Here is an 18,470-nt window from a genome sequence, read left to right as displayed (position 1 = left end):
GTTCAAAAGTTAGAGGGGGGGGGGACGCACTTTTTTTCCTTTAGGAGCGATTATTTCCGAAAATATTAATAATATCAAAAAACGATCTTAGTAAACCCTTATTCATTTTTAAATACCTATCCAACAATATATCACACGTTGGGGTTGGAATGAAAAAAAATATCAGCCCCCACTTTACATGTAGGGGGGTACCCTAATAAAACATTTTTTTCCATTTTTTATTTTTGCACTTTGTTGGCGTGATTGATATACATATTGGTACCAAATTTCAGCTTTCTAGTGCTGACGGTTACTGAGATTATCCGCGGACGGACGGACGGACGGACGGACGGACGGACAGACAGACATGGCGAAACTATAAGGGTTCCTAGTTGACTACGGAACCCTAAAAAACATACAAAAGTCATATAATATTTTTTGCTGCCCACGGTGTATGGTGCTATGGTGCATATGAAACATTAGGGCCACTTGCACCAACCAGGGTTAAGCCAACTAACACGGGGTTAACCGCCAATACGGGGTTAAACTAATAATTTGTGTTGCACCATTAAAGTTTAGGGTTTAACTCTGAGTTAAGTTGTTAAATATTTAACCCGCCGACGACGCAGGGTTAAATCGCTAATTCTGGGTTAGTTAGTACTAGTAAAATCGCGCATAATTTAAACATTTCTTTTACGTGTCGGTTGGACGAGAGAACAAATATGATAAACGACTTATTATTATTTTCTGAAGAAATTTAAATAGATATATCATACACGAAAGAAAAAACGACAAGGCCCACCGGTGGCCGAGCCGGGAATCGAACCCGGGTCTTCAGCTTACGCGGCTAACGTCTTCACCACTAGACCACCCGCCCGCCACCAGGTGGCAGGCCAGGGTGGTCTAGTGATCTAGAGAGATTTTTCGTGTATGATATCTGATATCTATTTAAATTTATAATTTATATATAGTAGTGTGACTACTTGGAAAAAAAGAACAAATCAAAAATATTCAACAAAATAATTTGATTTGTTCCCGGGCTAGTTGTAACTATGAAGAAATCATAGAATACATCAGCACGGATTTTTACGACCGAAGAATCGCAGAACGTACCGATTATTTCAATACACAAAGAGATAAAAAAGTTTCACAGAAGGTTTCGACTAGAAAAACAGTGTTGTATTTTTATTGAATAAAATCAAACACAGATTGCAATACGCAAATCCCGTGCAATATCAGGTAAGTAAAGAAGTTTTCACCACACCAACTGGTAAAGGCGTACTTTGCAATTCGAAAACAGATATTTTAACTCGGCTTCTTGAGTTGGCTGGTAGAATGTACCTATAAATGATGATTTTAAATCATAAATATTGAATAAATTGATAGATTTCATTTAGTTTGATGTTTTATAGTCAGTATTTTGTTCGTGTTGGTGTGGTGAAAAATTGTGTGTATTCTCTACTCGCTACGCTCGCGGTTCAATATTGGAATCTTTCGTTTGCTCGGGTATCAATATTGGCACGTGCGGTTTAACAACAATTTTGGCCCCTTGTAAAACAAATAACTATTGTTTTCTGGAACATACCATACTGAATATAAGTACTCGCATGTTTGCTATGAGCACAGAATATATAATAGTACAAGTACAGAAGGCCCACTACTTTGATGTTCGCGACATGCCGCCTTTTTAAATGCCTACAAAATTCTAACAAAGAAATGAGCCGCACGTGCGCGGCGTTCGGCGATAGGGTTGCCTATGGATTAAAACAAATTAATACTCAATAAAATGTTATACTATTATATTCAGGTCTTGGGTACTTTCTAGGTATATATATAGTATTTATATATTTTTGTTTAAGTTCCATCATCACAAGCCTTATTGAACCTTTCCGGGGACTTAATCAATAGTAGATATGCGAACGTGCGTTCCGCGAGAACGCGCGCCACCCCTGATTAGGCCGCGAACTCGCGGCCGCCAGCATGTACTTGTAGCGCAGCGATAGAATCGCGGAGTGAGCCGCCCCTGCTATGAGTAAAATATATATCTTTGTCTGAGTACCCACAACACAAGCCTTCTTGAGCTTACCGTGGGCCTCAGTCAATCTGTGTAAGAAACTCCTATAATATTTATTTATAATATTCGACACAAGGTACAAACTATGAAAAGAAAATACTTATTGGGTATAGAAACAGTACAGTACAGCGGCCATCTCATGACAGTCATGACACAAATAATACGCCTAGACGAAATATCATGCCATGTTGCTTTAAAGAAAGATAGTATTACGCTCCATGTTGTGGCGTAAGCAGAGATCATGTGGACGTGGTGCAAATGTGAACATGTCTCCAAAATTAATCAAATAATTATTCATTTAATTAATTTCTTACTTGACATGTAATTTGATTCCTAATAGTCAATAAATACAAAAGTTGATGATGTTGTCGACAATTTACAGTTTATTTCACAACATTTCTAATCCATTTTGGTAGTAATAGAGAATTTACAGTCTTCTTCAAATACTGTCGAATACACTTTAAGTAAAATAAGAAATATATTAAATAATCTGGGTGGCTAGCCGAATGGCACAATCGCTCACGAAACGCTCACGAAACGAAGCGCTAGTAGATATCTATCTCTATCGCGCTTGCGTATTGGCGCGACAGAGCCAGCGGCGTATCGCTTTCGTTTGGCGTCGGAGAAATGCCATTCGGCTACGGGGCCTGGACAGTATACCCGGAGGAATAGGTAACCGTTTGCAAACTAAAATGAAAGCCGTCCTTGACAGAAATCCCGATTTTGAGGTTATCGCCCACAACTTAGAACAGAAAATAAACTCTGAATTATACTGAAATAATAATATTCCTATAAAACTACTTCAGTTTGCCCCATTAACATCAGTGGATTGCGAGCGGAGTTTTTCAGCACTTAAGTATGTTTTTGATGTAAAAAGAAATAGACTGACTGCTGAAAACTTGGAAAAAATAATCAATCAATCAATTATTTATTCATGATAATTACAATAAAAATACACAAGTAAAAAAATAAACAGAAACAGCAAATAAAAGAAATTAAAACATACAAGTTACCACGAAATGTTCCCGACTTAGCATAAATGCTAACTCGATAAATACTGATTATTTTCTTTAATAAAACTTTTGTATTTATTGGCTAGGAATCAAATTATATGTCAAGTAAGAAATAAATTAAATGATTAATTATTTGATTAATTTTGGAGACATGTCCACATTATTGCGAGCAATGACGCAAATTTTTCCGATCTCTGAGCGTAAGAGAGATAGACATACATTTCCATTCATCATTCGTTCTTTAATATTTGGCTGGTTTATAGAACGGATTGAAAAAGTAATAATGTTGCCTGCTTAAAATAAAAATAAAAACTGTCGGGTTAGCTAACACTAAGTTTGTTTTCAATGATGCAACAAAAGATCGGGGTTAAAATCTTAACGAGTTAACCCCGGATTTATTAACCCAATATTTATTTAGTTAACCCCTTGTTCTGTGAAAGTGGCCCTAAAGTATCTGCCATACTGAAATACTTTTCCAATATTTTGTAACCTTAGAAATTCTTAAGTCTCATTAAAGATATATTACTTTAATGAGACTTAAGAATTTCTTATTGCAAAAAGCGAATTTGTCAATTCCAGTCGCAGTTTAATCAGCAACAGCCGTCGATACCCCCTTACGTGATGCCCGGCAGTCCTCAGTTCAGACCGTTCAGCCCCGCGACACCTTTCTACCAATTCCCGTACGGCGCGCCCGGTCTGTTCTACCCTCCGGGAATGCCGTCGTATAATCCCTACGCGTACCAACAACAATATCCACAAGGCTTTTATCAGCAGCCGGGTTTCTTTGGATCTAATAGAATGTCGGTAAGTACAAATAACTAGGTACAGTCACCGGCATAAAGTGACGATTTCTGTACCTTGTCGCTTTTAATCGTTTGACAATTTCGTATGACATTTCAAACAAGACGTTAATATGACAAGGTACAGAAATCATCACTTATTTATGCCGGTGACTGTACTACGTAACATAATCATCCCTTATCTACATTGTTTTTACAAAAAGCTTTCAAGAGCTAGTGCAATAGAATACTGCAATGAAGTTCATTTTTCAAAGGCCGCCTTTCGGATCCTAACTACATATTTATGTACATTTTATGTATTTGTATACATAGGTAGGTATTGTACTTAGATACATATTAAAACAACCATCAAACGTCATGACGTCTCTTCGTTTAGGATCAATATACTCGTATCTACCTACGCGCTCGTCTAGCAGATACATAAATAGTGAAAACAATAAGTTCTTATGCAAGTGAATTGTCAACTTATTTATTAAACTTTGTATGTAAACATGTGTCCAGCGAGAGTTGGATATACGCGACAGGCTGGAGTTGATCTCGCGCACCGGCGGCGCGGGCGCGGGCGCGGGCGCTGGCGCTGGCGCCGGTCGCGTGCGCAACATCACGTGCGTCATGCAGGAGCTGGGCTACATCGACCACAACCTCGAGCCCAACTACGAGCAAATCACTCAGCGCATCGCCAACCTGCCCGTCTCTAGCGAGCTGAAGGGCGATATTCAAGACGGCCTGCAGTTCTGCCAGAAGTTCTCGGTACACAATCAATTATCCTACATATTAATATGCATTTACTTTAACAGGCGGTAATGTTAATGACCGTTAATTGTGTTACAGCAATGCGTCCCAGATACTAAGCGAGACGTGGCACCACTGTCGCAGGAGCTGATCAAGCCTATGTTTTTCTTTCGCTGCTACAAGGTACGATTTAACAATCCACCTTTTCATGTAAGATAGCAATTTTATTCAATGTAGGTATCCTAGCCAAGTATAAATTTACTATTGTCCCGGATTTGTAAGTTCACATTTTTGACACATTTGTTTTGAAGTATGTTGCGATGTAGCTAAGACGTATCGTTTGCCAAATGTATAAGTACAAGGAGGCGCTTAAACAAATATACGATTTCTATCAACTTACTGAAATGTCATTTGAATCGTAATGACAGACTCTGCCACAGCACTAGTCTAGTTTAAAAATAAAAATCAGGAAGAATAGAAGTATAAGGAGGAACATCTGTCGAAGTAGAAAAGTCGCAAAAATGACCGGCAAGGCCTTGTAATTGCAGTTACAAATCTCTCCGCTTGGAGCGCATGTCTCGCTCAATGATCAGCGATGTGACATGACATTATACGTTCTTTTCTCTAGGCTGATTTCGTCAAACTGAGCAAGGCAAGACGTAGCGCCGTGGTAGTGCGCTGGCTTCGTACGCAGATGTTCTCGGGTTCGATTCTGACAGCGATCTTTTTGCTTTTTGTTTTTTTTTTATAAATTAATTTTCTTTTTGTGTATTTTTATTTGTGTTTATTTATTGTTTTATTCAGAAAAATGTTAATTTAAGCCCTTTTACATTGTTTGCCCCATGTTAGCATTCTTAGGTAATGTTGTAAGTCTTGCGAATGAAATTTCGAAAAGTAGTAACAAAACAAAATATTTTTGGACATAAAAAAAATAAAAAATAAATCAAGAAAAATATTAGTAGAAAATAATAAAAAAGATCTCATCAGGATGCTCCGTAGGCGGGGTCACTACCGAGAAGGCTAAGAGATTGTCAAACCCTTATCACCCTGCTATTGCAGCGCCACCTATCTTCTCTTTTATATGTGCACTTCTGATACTTAAAGCTTTCGCTCCTTATATTTCTAATCTCCATAATAAAAATGAATGATAGATGACATAATAAGTAAATCCTGCGTGACAAAATAATATCGTATAATTTTTAAGAAAAAAAACCGCCGCCTTTGGGGTTCTGGTGAAAGCTACTTGCGTATGTTGGATTACGTATTTCGGTTCTGACCATCACCAACAGTTCTACTGCACCAAATGTCACTATTCTGGACGTAAGTGCATGCTGTTCTTATAAAAATACCAAAGTCACTATAAACGTGCCGTTCAGATTTGAGGAGATCGGTTCTGACCATCATCAGCACTTCCACTGCACCAAATGTCGCTGTTCTGGACGTAAGTGCATGCTGTTCTTATAAAAATACCAAAGTCACTATAAGCGTGCCGTTCAGATTTGAGGAGTTCCGTTCTGACCATCATCAAGAGTTCCACAGCACCAAATGTCACTGTTCTGGACGTAAGGGCATGCTGTTCTTATAAAAATACCAAAGTCACTATAAGCGTGCCGTTCAGATTTGAGGAGTTCCGTTCTGACCGTAATCAGCACCTCCACTGCACCAAATGTCACTGTTCCGTACGTAAATTCATGCTGTTCCTTTAAAAATACAAAAATCACCATATGTATGCCTTTCAGATTTGAGGAGTTCCCTCGATTTCTCCAGGATCCCATCATCAGAACTGGGTTCTGAGAAAAATTGGACTAATCTGTATGCATATACATTCAATCAAATAAAAAATTTTCAAAATCGGTCCAGTAACAACGGAGATATCGAGGAACAAACATTAAAAAAAAAAAAACATACAGACGACTTGATAACCGTCCTTCTTGAGAGATATGAGGCGACGGTTAATAAAAATACTCACTAGCGAAGATCCGCAAATATGTAACATGTGTTAGATTATGTTTAAAGTAAGCCAAATATTGTTTTTAAGTACTTGATTTTTTTAAATATTATTAAAGGATTTTATTTAAAATTTCATTAGGTTGCGTGAGTTTACGTTTTGTGGACGCTGTCATGTGTCAAAAAGAGGTTCTTACAGCTCTGGGACAATAAAGAGCTAACTTTTCCCAATGAAAAAGTGAATATTTCATATAGGTTTATTTCAAATTACGATTATTTTCAGCACAAAAAGTTGGAGGCGTGCATCATGAAGGACATTCGGGAACGTTTCACCAGCGAGGACGAGTTAGACACCGACACTGATTTTAGGTCAGTATCTTCATGGATACGTTTGTGTACAAGGAAAGTGCAATCCAGAAAATCAATGACGTTATGCAAAGCGCGCATTTGACAGCCAAATTTCGTAGCGATACGCTTTACGGTGACTGTTTTATGAAAATTGAAATGTTAAAGAGACATAGACACATTAATTTTATTGTAAGTTCATACAATTAAATAGTTATATAGGAGATATCGGGCCAGATAAAATAACCTATTAATTATTGCGAATCTCTTATAATTACGCAATACAAGAAACATTTTTTGACAACGAAAAATAAGCAATTTATTTAAATCCATAATTTAAATACATTATTTTAGCACATGTCAGGCGTCAGATGTAACTCTTCGAATCGTAGACATCTAACCGCAAAGGTCTGACCGCCACAGTTATACAGATGTAGTAGTCATACTTGTTATGGAGAATTTTTGGCCAAAAGCTGCACTTTTGGATGGAAGCAAGCCGCTTTGCATGGTGATAGTAGACATCATAGTAAACAATTTTTTCCGAGGATATCGAAATTTCATCCCTTAGGAAGCCGAGCGTAGCGAGGTGTTTTATGAAAATGAAAAAAATTCTATCTTTTTATTGTATCGTCCGATTTTGACAAAACGTATCTCAAATGAAAGGTATTGATTTGTGTAATTTAAAAAAAAATACAAAGAAAAAAATTTTGAAAGAAAATTAAGAAAAAAATAAAAAAAGTAAATTTACGTCTCGCACTGAATAACTTCAAAGAATGACAGAAAAAATGTACAATGTCGATATACGAGTTTTTTTTAATCGAAGACAGATAAATTTTTAGTTGAAAACTGAAGACCGCATCGAAATCAGATTAGCATTTTTTAAGATACAAGTTGCCAAAGTTGGGAAAGATCGCTTTATATGGCCACTTTGAAATTCCTTTGCCAGAAAGTCAGAAATAATATGTTTTTCTGACACAGAAAAATACATAGTAACAGTACACATCAAAATAAAATTAAAAATTCCGAGGATATTATAATTTCATCCCTTCGAACGACGAGCGTAGCGAGGTCGGTTACGAAAACCGAAAAAAAAATCTCATTTTTTTGTACGTCGTCCGATTTTGACAAAACATGTTTCATTTGAAAGATATTGCTTTATGTAACTTAAAAAAAAATATTGAAAAAAATTGGAAAAAAATGTAAGATTTAAAAAAAAAAAACCTTAATTTTCGTATCACACTGAATAACCGCAAAAAACCGTAGACACGGTGTATAATTTCGATATATGATTTTTTTAAATTAAAGACAAGTAAATGCATGATTATAAACTAAAAACCGAATCGAAATAGAATCAGTAGTTTTTAAGATGCAAGTTGTCAAAGTTGGCTTAGTTTGTTTATATGGTCGCTTATAAATTCCTTAGCCAGAAAGTCAGAAACATTATATTTTTCTTACAGTTAAAAGTATGCATAGGTAATAGACATCATTATAAACATTTTTTTTTACAAGGATATAAAAAATTCATTCCTTAGAAACCCTTAGAAAGACGATCCAATAAAAAAAAACTGCCCTTTTTTTTATTTTTCGTAACAGACATCGCTACGCTCGGCTTTCCAAGGGATGAATTTTTTATATCCTCGTAAAAAATTGTTTATTATGATGTCTATTACCTATGCATACTTTTAACTGTAAGAAAAATATAATGTTTCTGACTTTCTGCCTAAGGAATTTATAAGCGACCATATAAACAAACTAAGCCAACTTTGACAACTTGCATCTTAAAAACTACTGATTCGATTTCGATTCGGTTTTTAGTTTATAATCATGCATTTATTTGTCTTTAATTTAAAAAAATCAAATATCGAAATTATACACCGTGTCTACCGTTTTTTGCGGTTATTCAGTGTGATACGAAAATTAAGGTTTTTTTTTTAAATATTACATTTTTTTCCCAATTTTTTCAATATTTCTTTTTAAGTTACATAAAGCAATACCTTTCAAATGAAACATGTTTTATCAAAATCGGACGACGTAAAAAAAAAGAGATTTTTTTTTCGGTTTTCGTAACCGACCTCACTGCGCTCGTCGTTCTAAGGGATGAAATTATAATATCCTCGGAATTTTTAATTCTATTTTGATGTGTAATGTTACTATGTATTTTTCTGTGTCAGAAAAACATATTATTTCTGACTTTCTGGCAAAGGAATTTCAAAGTGGCCATATAAAGCGATCTTTCCCAACTTTGGCAACTTGTATCTTAAAAAATGCTAATCCGATTTCAATGCGGTCTTGAGTTTTCAACTACAAATTTATCTGTCTTCGATTAAAAAAAACTCGTATATCGACATTGTACATTTTGTCTGTCATTCTTTGAAGTTATTCAGTGCGAGACGTAAATTTACTTTTTTTAATTTTTTTCTTACTTTTCTTCCAAAATTTTTTCTTTGTATTTTTTTTTTAATTACAAAAATTAATACCTTTCATTTGAGATACGTTTTGTCAAAATCGGACTACACAATAGAATTTTTTTAATTTTCATAAAACACCTCGCTACGCTCGGCTTCCTAAGGGATGAAATTTCGATATCCTCGGAAAAAATCTTTTACTATGATGTCTACTATCACCATGCAAAGCGGCTTGCTTCCATCCAAAAGTGCAGCTTTTTTTTCATAACTAGTATGACTATAGTGCAAAATGTTATTCTTTCGTATTTTGGCGAAAACGTACGTCTTTTGTCATGCTAGTAGTTCTTATACTAAGAATACTGAAATAGCATTCATGACACGTTCGTAAGTTTTCGCAAAAATACGAAGGCAAAAAATATATGTCTGTATGCCGCCTAAATATTATGCACAAATATTATCTGCAGAAGTTATATTCGTATGGACGACTATTAAGCTCATCAACATTATGCCAACATAAGATTCGGCTTCGGATTTATGCCAAAGCGTAAGGTGTTTCTGTCAAAAGTGACTTTTGCCAAGGATTATTATACGAATCAAAAATATGCGAAAAAAGTTTCTGCAAGGCAATAGTGAACCGCCCTCCCTCCTACAGAATGCCGTACATACACTAGCCCTCTATAGAATGTAGCATTAAGACCCCTTATTCCTTAGAGCGCTCATCAATTTCACGAAACGACCATCGATAGATGGCGTTGGCGCTCGGTACGCGAGCACCGGCAACTCAACGCGCGTTTCAACGCAGACACGAATAATCTTGATAGTTTTGAATTAAATTGCTAATAACATAATTTTCAATTTTATATGGGGACTCTTTATTTAATTTCATATTCATGGTATGGTAGTAGTAAATAAGGTATATGAATGTAGTAAAAGTATAGTATTAGTCTACATGTACATATATAAATTGAGGTTTCCTAATTGATTGATTCAACAACCAACACCGCTGAGCCGAAACTACGAAAGCTAGAAAGTCGAAATTTATATAGATTGCATTAACAAAATTTCGAAGAGATAAGAATCGATTATGAAAATTTACACCCCTAGTAGAGGGAAAAAGGGGGTGAAAGTTTGTAGCGGGATCAATTTGTTTTTTTTTTATTAGGAAAATTTTAGTTAGGAACTTGAAATTAGAGAATAGTTTAATAGTGATTTCTGTTTTTTAGGGTTCCGTAGTCAACTAGGAACTCTTATAGTTTCGCCATGTCTGTCTGTCCATCCGTCCGTCCGTCCGTCCGTCCGCGGATAATCTCAGTAACCGTAAGCACTAGAAAGCTGAAATTTAGTAACAATATGTATATCAATCACGTCAACAAAGTGCAAAAATAAAAAATGGAAAAAATGTTTTATTAGGGTACCCCCCCCTACATATATGTAAAGTGGGGGCTGATTTTTTTTTCATTCCAACCCCAACGTGTGATATATTTTTGGATAGGTATTTAAAAATGAATAAGGGTTTACTAAGATCGTTTTTTGATAATATTAATATTTTCGGAAATTATCACAGTTATAGTGACTTTCATATTTTTATAAGAACAGCATGCAGCGTAAGTACGTCCGGAACAGTGACATTTGGTGCATTGGAACTGCTCATGATGTGTCACTTTTTAACCGTCGCCTCAAATCTGAGAGATTTGAGGCGAGGTTCTCAATTCGTCTGTATGTTTATTTATTTTTTTCATTTTTTTATGTTTGTTCCTCGATATCTCCGTTGTTACTGGACCGATTAAAAAAAAATTATTGAATGTATATGAATACGGATAAAAAAAAAGTAGTAGATAAAAAAAAAATATCTGCCCCCTCTTTACATGTAGGGGTACCCTAATAAAACATTTATTATTATTAACGACCTTCCACATATTTATAATGAGCCCAAACATTATGATGAGGAGAATACTGCCGTCCTAAGGTAAAAGGCAGCTATTCGACAAAAGCTAGTTTTGAGATAATCGCAAAAAACATTCTTTTTTGAATTTCTACAAAACGGATTAACTTTTTTCATTATTTCTTTTTGTATATAGTAGGTATAAGTGTTTACTTATTTTAGACATTATTTGTGTGTTTGTACAGCGACTGATTTTTTTTTAATTCGATAAAAGCCTTTTTGCATAGTATTAAGCTTCAAAAATGGTAGATATTACTAGTCAAGAAAGCGGTAAAACATGCTTTATACGGTGTTCTAATCTAGGATTTTCTCTTAAACTAGGCTATAACGCCGTATATAATCACATACTATCTTATTGCTTAGCAACAATGCCCATCTAGCACTCGAGATTCTAAGTTAAAGGCAGTATCGTAGTTATTCGGCCTTTTTAATTAGTATCCTAGTGAGTTTTCCAGATTTTCGACTGTACTGCTAGTCTAAAAGAACGCATACTATCAAAAAAATCGTATATACGGCTTTATAGATTAGTATATTTGGAAGAAATTGGAACAAAATGCAAATACGTCGTTTAAAAACGTATGTATTAAAGAAACAAGAAAACGCCATTCTGTCCCTATTTACTTAAAAAAAAAACTAGATCTATCGATTCTTTTTGGATAGTGATAAATATAATATAATAAACTTTTACAGTACACAATAATACCTGCTCTTTTAAATTAGTCAGTAAGTAGTCAATTATTAGTATCTAATCGTCATTTTTCCTCAAAGCCTAGATGATAAGAGTGCCGTCTATATACTAAACATACGTGTACTAATTCGGAGTTTTGTGGAAACTTTCTTACGTTGCTAATGGAAACAAGTTAGTAAGTAATGATAAAAAAGGTCAATTTGTTATTTTGCTTTGAAAAAAAGGTCAATTTTTATATCATATGTCATATGTCAATCTATCGCGTCACTTCTGAGAATTGGAGGCAAAATAAATTATAATTATGTAATTTTAATGCCAAGATGAGAGGTAGAACAACAACGGGTTTTAATTGTGACCAATCTATCTGCAAAGGATTTGGATGACTATGAAATTGGCCGCACAAGATGTGAGTTAGAAAGCAGTTTACACTACCTACTACCAAATGGTTTCGCATGAATTATACATACAGTTTAGAAAAATTTCATGGTCGCTCCAAAAACCTGGCTCTTTTCTATAAAAAAATTTAGAGAAAAAGATAATATAATTATTATGTGACGAACAGTTTGCAAACAAAAAACAATTTTACCAATTTCTATTAGAGATTGTGCGAATATGTAGTAATAGTTCAGTAAGCTAAAGAGCGTCAAAGTGAATGAATTCACTTCGGCTGGTTAATATACATGAAACAAATACATCCAAAACGCATCCAAACTCAGGAATCTCCCATCAAAACTTGAGCTCGGAAGTTACACGACCAAGAGGTACCTCAACCTCTGATAGGGTTCAAATACCTACGATAAAATGATTTTTTGCGAAAAATTTGGGCAAAAAGTGGTTTGGCAAGCAATTTGTCCATTCGTTTTTTGTTTAAGGAAACTTAGATTCCTAGATTTACAAGAAGGAATGCCTTCATAAGCAGGTTCTGCTTAAGTATATGAAAGTACAGGGATCAAATATTCTTCTGGTCCGATTAAGCTGCTTTTCACTACGCTCGCCAAGTACCGGTCTGGTATCAAGAGAATGATGTCGAGTTTGTTGCGAAAACATTAAATCCGTCGAACTACCCTGAAATGAATTAAGCTAAGAAACAGATAACATCGAGCAATTCAGAAATGACTGGATTAGTAACCATAAAAATCTTCAACAATGTTACAATACAAAAATTGCGATCCAAAAGTTTATAGAGAGTATCAAAATCAAAGTCAATCAAAATAATTAGTCATAAATTGAATTCGACTACAACAAAATAGTCATTTAATGGATTTTCTGGAAACAGTGGCAGATGACCCCGTAAGTTTAGTATATAGGCCTAACTTTCACACGAACATGCCTATGCTTTTTGATACTGGTTATCAAAAATATGGTTATTTTCATATTCAATTTCCTATTATATTCATATTAATATTCCATGTTTGTAAAATAAAACATAGTTGAAAATGTAGACTACTGCCAATACTTTCTCCTTCTTATTCCTCATACCCTTATCTCATTTTATGTGGGGTAGGTAGAACAGGTCTTCCTCTTTCATTCTCCTCTTTCGTCATCTCAACACTCATATCTTTCTCTCTAATATCCTATTTCACATAATCCATTCATCGTTGTTTGGATTTACCCCTCCTCTCTATATCAACATTCATCTCTAACGTTCTCATTCATTAATTGCAAATTATTTACTTGTTTTACTGTAAATTAAACCAAAAAGGATAACGTTAAATACTTAAACCGTGGAATATTAATATACCTCATATAGTGTTTGCTGCAAAAAAAACTATATACGAACAACTTTCCCACCGCAAACTACGCTAAAAAGACGTATTTGCTTTCGAGCAATAATATCTGAAAATCGAGTTAAATGTTTGTATCTCGAATAAAAATGACAATAGAAATGATGTAGGAAATGTAAACAATAGTTATTATTGTTAAAACGTATCAAAAATGCAATCATTCAGTATTTTTCCTAACTTCGTTTGGTTTCGATCAATATTTCGCGCGAAAAAAGCCAGCTGCGCTCTCGTACTGTCAGCCACAAGCTGCGCCGGTGCTCGCAGCTCGTCACTGATGGCTTTTCCATAGCATAAAGTATCTTTCGGCTGGCGGGTGGATTGACAAAGGTTGGAGCATATACTGTTTTATAGGCTAGTTTGCAGCACTTTCACTCATTTTAAAAGTTTTTTTACGTTTAATATGACACCCATACAAAATAAGAAGAACGTATAACACTTATTCGTTTTTATAGACTAATATTGTGTTGTAAAACAATCGAGCGATACTAGGCTTAAATGACGTATTTGACATTTTTTACAGAAAAAATGTATATACGCTTTTTTAGACTAGTATCAGTTTAAAAAATTGATCAAAATCCTACGCTAAGACTACGTATAACGTCTTGTACGTATTTTTAGCCTAGTTTTTCACTTTTACGTACTTTTAGGCTAGTAATACTGGATAACATGTCAACCTAACCAGAGCGTAAAAAAACGTATATCTGCATATACGTTGATTTAGCTTAGTTTTGTTAAATAGCTGCTTTTTTGGCTAGGAAATCTTGGAAAATTAGTGCAAATACTGCCTTTTTAGAGAAATTTTCTCGGAAACTAGGCAACATATCGAAAAACGGAAAAAAGTGGTCGATGCAGCTTAACCTGTACATTACGAATATTACAATAAGTCAATTTCGGCAAAATGTCGAATAGCTGCCTTTTACCTTAGGACGGCAGAATAGCAGTTCTGTTGACCACCTCCTGACTCCATCATGAGAACTTGGACCTCGTCTAGTTCGATGGTGCTCGTCAGCCCAAATCTAATGAGCCCGAACATGATGGGGTTATGATGAGGAGAATAGCAGTTCTGTTGGCCACCTCCTGACTCCATCATGAGACCCTGGACCTCATCTAGTTCGATGGTGCTCGTCAGCCCAAATCTAATGAGCCCAAACATGATGGGGTTATGATGAGGAGAATAGCAGTTCTGTTGACCACCTCCTGACTCCATCATGAGACCTTGGACCTCATCTAGTTCGATGGTGCTCGTCAGCCCAAATCTAATGAGCCCGAACATGATGGGGTTATGATGAGGAGAATAGCAGTTCTGTTGGCCACCTCCTGACCCCGTCATGAGACCTTGGACCTCATCTAGTTCGATGGTGCTCGTCAGCCCAAATCTAATGAGCCCAAACATGATGGGGTTATGATGAGGAGAATAGCAGCAGTTCTGTTGACCACCTCCTGACTCCATCATGAGACCCTGGACCTCATCTAGTTCGATAGTGCTCGTCAGCCCAAATCTAATGAGCCCAAACATGATGGGGTTATGATGAGGAGAATAGCAGTTCTGTTGACCACCTCCTGACTCCATCATGAGACCTTGGACCTCATCTAGTTCGATGGTGCTCGTCAGCCCAAATCTAATGAGCCCGAACATGATGGGGTTATGATGAGGAGAATAGCAGTTCTGTTGGCCACCTCCTGACCCCGTCATGAGACCTTGGACCTCATCTAGTTCGATGGTGCTCGTCAGCCCAAATCTAATGAGCCCAAACATGATGGGGTTATGATGAGGAGAATAGCAGTTCTGTTGACCACCTCCTGACTCCATCATGAGACCTTGGACCTCATCTAGATCGATGGTGCTCATCAGCCCAAATCTAATGAGCCCAAACATGGTGGAGTTATGATAAGTAGAATAGCAGTTCTGTTGAACATCTTCTGCCTGACTCCATCCTGGTCCCAAAATATAATAATAATTCAAACTCTCAACAAACTTCACGTATAACTTAAAATCCAAAATCATATGAAAAGCATGTCGAATGCTAAAATTGCATAAGGTGTAAAAAGGATCAAGATTTGTTTAGTCGCAGTTTACGGCACTTCTCGGAACTATCGCGCTGCTTACGAAAGCTAGGTGCGCCGGACGATCAAACGCAGGTCCGTTGTCTTCGAGCGCTCGGCGCAGACTGAGCGGGCTCGCGTTAGCACAGTGTCTTTTATTCGAATTTTAGGTGTTTTAAAAACATATCTATCGACAGAAAGGTATGTCTTATATGTATGATTTTTTTCTTATAGGTCAATAAGAAGTTCTAGTTTAGGATAATATTATTTAAGAGTTACAAAAAATGCAGGAATCGCAGGAAAAATACATAATGTAAACCTCTTTTTATCGAAAAAATGGGGAGAATACGGAAGGTTATTTATCCACCATTTCAAGTAAATCTTAAAATGTCAAAGTATTAGCTAACTCGTACAGGATATAACAAATAGGATTGTGATCATTTATTACCCCAAATAACATTTTTAACAGCACAATCACGATTCTAAACGAGCTATTTCACTACGAAATTTGAAAACGTCTTCCGAAAAAACTGATTTTTCGGAAGTATAAAAAGACATATTTTAAAGTAGTACCAATTGACTTTCTAGCTTAAGATATGTACTTTTAGGAACATTATCATTTTTTTAATAATCATTTATAGTTTCTTTATAATTTTGAATGAAAAAGGTTCTATTTTGCAAAAAACGCTCGTCTTTAGGAATAAGGCCTCTTAAACCGTTGTTGACACGTTGACAGGTCGCTGTCGCGCTCGGCACGTGCGGCGCGGGCGCGCGACGAGCCGCTGCCCGATCCTCGCTTCGACGCGCTCGATGAGATGGCCGTCTACCTCTACGACTATCTCAGCGGCGGCAACGGCTTCGACTTCGATCTCTACATGTAAACTTGACTACTGCTGCCCACACTCTCGTGATCACAATCTTTATTTCTACCCGAAATTCAGCAGGCAGAGAAGGTAGTTTCAAACGTCATGCTATGAGGTTTCTGGTTATAATTAACATCGAACGGTTACTGTCAAATGCTTAAAAAGCAGGCGTGACGGTATTTTTCTAACTATAAAAGGGATAAATTAAGTAAGACGCAAGTGCAGAAAGTATTTTACTCGTATATTAACGATTCGTTAATATAGGTATCCTGGCGTTCCTTCTGCACTATGTCTAAAAAGTATAAAATACATATTGTATATTTATTAGCTAGGTATTCATTAGCAGCGTTATGTTGTTCGCATATGAATTATCGCGGAGATATATATTTTTAAATGTATAAAAAAATTGTTTTACAAATCTTGATGACCCAATGAATATGAATTCAGTTTAATATCCGCTAATTATTTTCTATGGTCAAACATTGTGCGTTGTGCGCTAACTTAAAACCTGTATTTAACATGAGAAGACTCCATTAAAGTTATACGTGTACATTTATTTTACATTTGATTCTCAAATAAGTTATAGACATAAGTAAATTAATATAAATGTTTGAAGTTTAGTTTACTAGTTATAAAAGAGTCCGCCCAAACCAATCCAATGCGAAACTATCACAAATAATAATACGTTGTCATTTAAATTCCACGTTTACGGTGATACTTTCACACAAAATCACTACTAATTTGTGCAGAATTTGCTTGGTGTCTACTGTCTAGCATCACACCAAGCCAAAATCACTACTAATGTGTGCAGAATTTGCTTGGTGTCTAGCATCACACCAAGCAAAAATTCTATAGCGAATATTGAAATAGTAAGAGATGTAAAATCTAATCGAAATCGTGCCTTGAATAAGACACGTAAATGTCTAACGCTATACTGTCCATTCTTATAAGGGTCTATACCTAATCTTACAATTTCGTGACTACATAATTAACATTATTATGGGTAGTAATCAATAAAATCAATTGTTATTTCTGCGATAGAAGTTGATGGCACTAAATACTATTAAAGATTATGCACCTCTTGCTATCATTAGCTCTTTGGTTTATAGTAAACATGCATCAAACGTTTAAGTTCTCGTACACAAAGCGTGGGGCCATTTAGCTTTGTGGATGACAGTTTAGTATTATATTTATATAGTTTAGTGGTTCGTATAGACCTTTCGAGATTATCGTGACATTTAACTGCATTTATAGACCTAATTTATTAATTAAGCAATAATATAAGATGTATGCAGGTATGACAAATTTGTATGCAGGGGGGTCTACTTTTGTCTGCAGCTGACTGTACCTTTAAATTCAATAAAATGTTTTAAGTTGGAGCCAATAAAGTGCTATTTAATGTAAGGCCTCTTTTGTATTTGAACTTGATCTTAACATGAAAGGTTGTCAAAATATGAATTTCTACGTCATATTTTCATAATCAAAAAAGGTGTCGATACTCGTACATAATTATAAATAGGACCATATAATTTTATTACAAATCATACGATGTTCTTACCCGACGGCCAAAGAGGGTTAGATATTTTTTGTCCATCCACTTATCGCATAACTGACAAGCAAATGATTGTGATACATATTGTATGCGCCGAAAAGGCGCTCGTGCCCGTGCCCAGGGCCGAGCATAGGGCAAGGCCCTTTGTACAAAGGGCTAGTAAAGGTGAGCGTCCATCAAATATCAAAGCGTCACACGCAATCATTTTCTTGTCAGGGCTGCATTTTGCTGTCACGGAATGCACACCGCAAAAAAAATTACTGATACTGTACTAAAACAAACATATCATTCAATTCTATTTAT

The 18,470-nt window shown here is 35.8% G+C and overlaps 1 protein-coding gene across 1 annotated transcript in view; it reads left to right on the top strand.

The window, feature by feature from the left end:
- Positions 1-18,157, top strand: part of LOC125241281 — a 36,782-nt gene extending 18,625 nt beyond the window's left edge. The window contains exons 4-8 of the mRNA XM_048149671.1: positions 3,646-3,870; positions 4,368-4,616; positions 4,698-4,781; positions 6,829-6,914; positions 16,489-18,157. Of these exons, the coding sequence (XP_048005628.1) occupies positions 3,646-3,870; positions 4,368-4,616; positions 4,698-4,781; positions 6,829-6,914; positions 16,489-16,633 (789 nt within the window). The 3' untranslated portion in view covers positions 16,634-18,157. The remainder of the gene's footprint in view (positions 1-3,645; positions 3,871-4,367; positions 4,617-4,697; positions 4,782-6,828; positions 6,915-16,488) is intronic.
- Positions 18,158-18,470: the final 313 nt, after the last annotated feature.

Source organism: Leguminivora glycinivorella, chromosome Z (assembly GCF_023078275.1).
Source record: "Leguminivora glycinivorella isolate SPB_JAAS2020 chromosome Z, LegGlyc_1.1, whole genome shotgun sequence".
NCBI lineage: Eukaryota > Metazoa > Arthropoda > Insecta > Lepidoptera > Tortricidae > Leguminivora > Leguminivora glycinivorella.
This window is presented reverse-complemented; position numbering and strand designations above follow the sequence as displayed.